The 5506-nt window shown below is 50.8% G+C and overlaps 1 protein-coding gene across 1 annotated transcript in view; it reads right to left on the bottom strand.

Moving 5' to 3' along the window:
• KCNK13 (potassium channel, two pore domain subfamily K, member 13) overlaps positions 1-5504 on the bottom strand; it is a gene marked incomplete at its 5' end in the record, with an annotated part of 79777 nt that extends 74273 nt beyond the window's left edge. The window contains one exon of the mRNA XM_005871215.1: positions 5393-5504. Coding sequence (XP_005871277.1) covers positions 5393-5504 — 112 coding nt within the window. The remainder of the gene's footprint in view (positions 1-5392) is intronic.
• Positions 5505-5506: the final 2 nt, after the last annotated feature.

Genomic DNA, 5506 nt, shown 5'->3' with positions numbered 1-5506 from the left:
CTGTGCCCTCTTGCAGTCTGGGAGCCCTCGGGGGATGTCCGACTGCCACCGAGGCGGGAGAGGCTCCTGCCACCACCGCTGTGCTCGCCAGCTATGAGCCTGGCTTCTGGCTGAGCAGCACTCCCCTGTGGGAGCACACTGACACCAGGGGGGCTGCTCCTGTGTTGAGCGGTCAATTTGCATATTAGCCTTTTATTATATAGGATTTGTCCTGTATCTGGCTTATTTCACTAAGTATGTTTTCAAGGTTTATCATCCATGTTGTAGCATACATCAAATTTCATACCTTTTTACAGTTGAATAATATTCCATTGTATCTATGTTCATTTTGTTAATCTATTCACTTGTTGATAAACACTTGGGTTGTTTCCACCTTTTGGCTATCCTATGTAATAAAAGCCTAATATGCTAAGTGTCCGGTTGTCCACTCAACAATCAAAGCATAGTATGCTAATGAAATGTGAAGGCCGCTCAACCACTTGCTATGACGTGCACTGACTACCAGGGGGCAGAGAGTTGACCAGTTGACCAGTCACTATGACGTGCACTGACCACCGGGAGCAGACGCTCTGACTAGTAGGTTAGCTTGCTGCTGGGGTCTGGCCAATTGGGACTGAGTGAGACAGGCCGGACATGCCCTGGAGCCCTCCCACCATCCCTCCCCAGCTGGCCAACCACCTGCGTCCCTCCTCAGCCCTGAGCGTGCACCAGTGGGGTGCCTCGGCCTGGCCTGTGCCCTCTCACAATCCAGGACCCCTTGGAGGATGTTGGAGAGCTGGTTTCGGCCTGACAGCAGAACGACTGGTCACTATAAAGTGCACTGACCACCAGGGGGCAGACACTCAACACAGGAGTTGCCCCCTGGTGGTCAGTGCACTCCCATAGGGGGAGTGCTGCTCAGCCAGAAGTCGGGCTCATGGCTGCTGAGTGCAGTGGCGGTGGCGGGAGCCTCTCCCACCTCCGTGGCAGCACTAAGGATGTCCAACTGATGGCTTAAGCCCGCTCCCTGCCTAAGCCATCAGTTGGACATCCCCCAAGGGCTCCCAGACTGCAAGAGGGCACAGGCCGGGCTGAGGGACACGCCCCCCCGAGTGCACGAATTTTGTGCACCAGGCCTCTAGTTGTAAATAATGCTGCACTGAACATAGCTATACAAATATCTGTTTGAGTCTCTGCTTTCAATTCTTTGGAATACGTCCCCCAGGAATGGAATAGCTGAGTCATATGGTAATTCTATGTTTAACCTTTGGAGAAATTGCCAAACTGTTTTTTCACTCTTCTCTGACTTTTAAATCAAAGGTCTCAACCAGACAACAGTTACATAAAATCCTCAACTGCACTTTCCAGGAAAATGCTGTTTGTGGACATCGCCCACTGTCCTGTGCAATGGTTTCTACATAAAACCCCCGAGGGAACCTTTTCTCTGAGGATAAGAATTCCAGGGTGGGTCATGACTCAGGTATGGAGCTTGCAGCCCAATCTGAGGCTGGAATAGTCATTGTGGGTCCCACGCCCACACCCCCTGGATACACCCTTTATCATTTCTAGTCACACCGGCCTGACTTCCAATGGCCAGTCTCTGGGCTACCCTTGGGCTGTCCATGCAAAATCAGGCCAGAAGCCCCTGGGAATCATAGGCTTGTGCTTCCCTGCCCTCCAAGCACCTTTTACCCAATTACTGACAGGTGTGGGTGCATAAAGGCCCGCACTCCCCCCCCCCCAAATCCCGTGCCACCTGGGATCTTTCTGGGTCATGGGTTTTACACTGTTTCCCAGCTTCCACATGGGATTAAGTGCAGGTACACCTAGTTTTACTGTGCTTCATTTTTTACAAATGGAAGGCAAGACCCTCTGCCAGCAGAAAAGGTTACAGCTCACTTTACTGCAATACCTGCTTGATTACGGTGGTCTGGAACCGAACCCGTAATGCCTCTGAGGTCTGCCTGTACCAGTTGCTCACTGTGGTCCCTGCCTAATACATCCCAATATTGACTTATGTCCTCCTCCACCTGCCTGGATCCCTTGCACCTGCCAAGCAACTGCTTGAACTCAAATTCTTGGCTTTGGGCTCTGCTTCTGAGGGAACCTAAACTAAGACAAAGCTCTTCCTAGCAACTTCTAGGACCTGTTTGCTTTCCATGTTTCTGTTCTTCTTTTCCCTGATTCTGAGGTCTTATTTACGTTTTATGATTATTTTAATGTAGGCTTTCTTGTTGTGTTATCTCAAAATCTATGCAGAATAAAGGACAGTGGAGCTGATTTTTAAAAGGCAAACGCCATCATGTAATGTTATGATTAAAATCCAAGATAAATGGTTCACAGAATATGATCCCAATTTTTAAAACTACATATGCACATACGTGTATGCATAGGGCAAAAAGAACACAAAGGAATGCATCAAAATGTTAACAGCGGTTACAGATGGTGTAACTTTCTTTTCTTTATACTTTATTTTACAAAGAACACGAAGCTTTAGTTTCCTTATCTATAAAATGTAAATAATCGTACCTACCTTGTGGAGTTGTGTTGATTGAAGTTACGTGTGATTGTAATGCAGGAATTAGCTGCATCCCATATTCACACAATAATCACAGTATGTGCCTAATATGTACCCCAACAAAGGGTAGCAAGTGCGTTATTGCAGCAGCAATTCATGGGACAGTTTAAAAGGAAAGGTTGGAAATATAAAAATAAGCCCATACGTATATAGTGCTTTGTACTTTTTAAAGAACATTCATTATATGAGCTCACTGCCCCTCACAATAATCCTACATAAGGGACCGGCTTAGGGGGAGGAGAGGGACTGATATTTACTGCACAGCTACACGGTGAGCACTGGCAGACAGCTCGGAGGAGGAGGATGGGGCTCCCAACACCTGCCCAAGCTGCAGAGGCAGGACCAACAGCTCCGACTCTGGACCCCCTGTCCAGTTTCCTTCTATTCCACGAGGCTCCATTATTATAACTGAGCCTCTTACACGCCCAGCCATCCAAGACATTCTCAGTTCCTAAGGCATTGCTGTTCACCAGCCTATCAACACACTCTGCTCCTTCCTAGGTCCGTGTCCAAGGGGAGTACCAGGGGGCGTGGGGGGCGTGTGGTGTGTATGTGTGTATGGGGGAGGATGGTCTCCCGTTAAAAAACACCACATAACTATTCAAGCGAAATAAAAAACCAGTACTTGCTATGTAAACACAGCAGATTCAAGGGGAATTCCACAGCCACACTCACCAAGCAGTTTGCTCCCCGAGTCCTCCCTACATAAAAATCCTGGGGCTGTCTTCTGAGATGCGGGAGGTGACACAATGAGGGACTTAGGGAATTCTGTTAAGAGAATTCTGCGAGGAACGTGGGCTGGGGGAGAGGACCTGGAAGGGTCTTACTCCTCCTCTACCGCCTCAGGGCCCGTGTTCTGGTCATCATGGAGAATGCTGACAGTTTTTCCTGCCAGACCCCCAGTTATTGTGGTATCTTCCTGGTCTGCTGATGGGCAGGGCCCCCTGGGATGGGATGTGGGGGTAGGGTAGGGCTATGAGCCAGGCAGTTTAGGACAAAGCACTTCAGATGCAGCCTGTGCAGCCCGTCCCTAATCGCCCCGTCCTCTCCGCCTTGCCTCCTACTCACCCACTGAAGCCCTGGGCTTCTAGACTGACCTTGGGACCTCTCTCCTGACCAATCAGGCCTGAGGCTGATCTCTATGATACTTGTGCTCCTCCTCCTGGCAGAATGTCTACCTAAGGCAGCCATGTGTGGGAGCTTCAGGGAAGTCGCCTTGCCACCCGCCTCGCTGACAAGCTCTCTTGCTGGCACCGGGGCCATAGCTGCAGAGCGCCTGTCCTCCGAGATGCCGCCGTGAGCCTCGTTGCTATTCCCAGTGCCTGGCATGGGAGCCACTCCCTTTCAGCGTAGCCTTTCAAAGCCCCCTCCTCTGCTCCAGCTCTTTTCTTTCTTCAAAATTTCCACAGCATCTTCCCCAACCCCCTTAGCACTCGATTATGTTTCAAGGATGAATTATCTTTAGAAATGTGGTGCAGACACCCAACTTGTTCCTTCTGCGGGGAAGAAAGGCATAACTGACTGGAGCCATGCCACACTCTTGCTCAAAAACTTTCAGTGGCTCCCAACTGCCTCTAGGTAAGTTCTAGCTCCTTAGTCTAACAGTAAAGAGACACCTCCATCCCGTTAGCTGGGAGGACTTTGTAGCCTGTTCTATAGACCAGCGGTCGCCAACAGGTGGTCCCCGGACCACTGGTGGTCTGTGAAGCATGAAAGTTTGGCGACCGCTGCTATAGACCATGGGGCCCTTGAATGCAGTTCTTTCCTCCTTTAGGATGCAAAACCCAAACCGTACCTAACACCACGGGGTTAGCCCAAAGGTCACTTCTCGCCCAATTTTTCAGGGTAGGAAACAGTTTCCATTCTCATTAGCATGTTTCCTAACCTTCCATCTGGTATTCAATCTGATTTTCTCTGTAAACTTGAAGTCAAGGATGGACTCCCTTTTTATTTTTTGTTAATCCTCACTCGAGGATATTTTTTCATTGATTTTTAGAGATAGTGGAAGGGAGAGGGAGAGAAAGAAACATCGATGTGAGAGAGAGACACATCGACTGGTTGCCTCCTGCACGCAACGGGACCAGGGCCGGGGAACCTGTAACCAAGGTACGTGCCCTTGACCGGAATCGAACCCGGGACCCTTTGGCTTGCGGGCCGACGCTCTACCCACTGAGCCAAACCGGCCAGGGCAAGGGCAGACTTTTTAAATGTGTGCTCCATCCCCGCCTTGTGAGTGGCACTAACTCAATGAACGTTTATAGGTCCCAGCCCCAATTTGTAAGCTTTCTCCCTAAAGTTCCACAAGCTCGAGCAACGTCTTCTTAACTAGACTGAGCATCTCCCAGAGCAGAGCGTCTCCAATTTAAGGATCATTCGAGTCCCCTGGGACCTTTGTGAATTGCGGATTCTGACTCTGGGGGGCAGAGGAGGGGCCGAGACTCTGCACTTATACAGTGGGGCCTTGACTTACGAGTGTCCCAACTAACGAGTTTTTTGAGATACCAGCTGTCTCGCGGCCGATTTTTTGCATTGAGTTGATAGAGTAATTTGAGTTAACGAGCTCCTTAACGAGCTCGGTCTCGGAACAAATTAAACTCGTAAGTCAAGGCCCCACTGTAACAGGCTCCCAAGTGATGTGAATGCAGCTGGACCACGTTTAGAGAAGCCGGGAAGGATACCACCTGTGGGTCAGGTAACAGCTCACACCTGTGCGGCGGCAGCGCTGCGGCTGAACCGGAGGTGGAGAAGCGCTGGTCCCCCCCCTTCCAAGCGCCCCGCCAGGAACGATGCCAGCGAGTCCTCCCGCGCCTCCGCCCTCCCGCGCGGCTCACGTACCGATAGTGGACACCACGGTGCCCACGAAGTAGAAGGCGCCGGTGAAGTCCCAGCGCGGGCGGGTGTGGTCCACGCGGATGCCGGCCTCGGTGGCCTCCTCGTAGTGGCGGAGGA

This window comes from Myotis brandtii, unplaced genomic scaffold, assembly GCF_000412655.1.
Source record: "Myotis brandtii unplaced genomic scaffold, ASM41265v1 scaffold332, whole genome shotgun sequence".
In the NCBI taxonomy this organism is placed as follows: Eukaryota; Metazoa; Chordata; class Mammalia; order Chiroptera; family Vespertilionidae; genus Myotis; species Myotis brandtii.
Note: the sequence above shows the minus strand (reverse complement) of the source record. Positions and strands in the feature narration are given on the sequence as shown.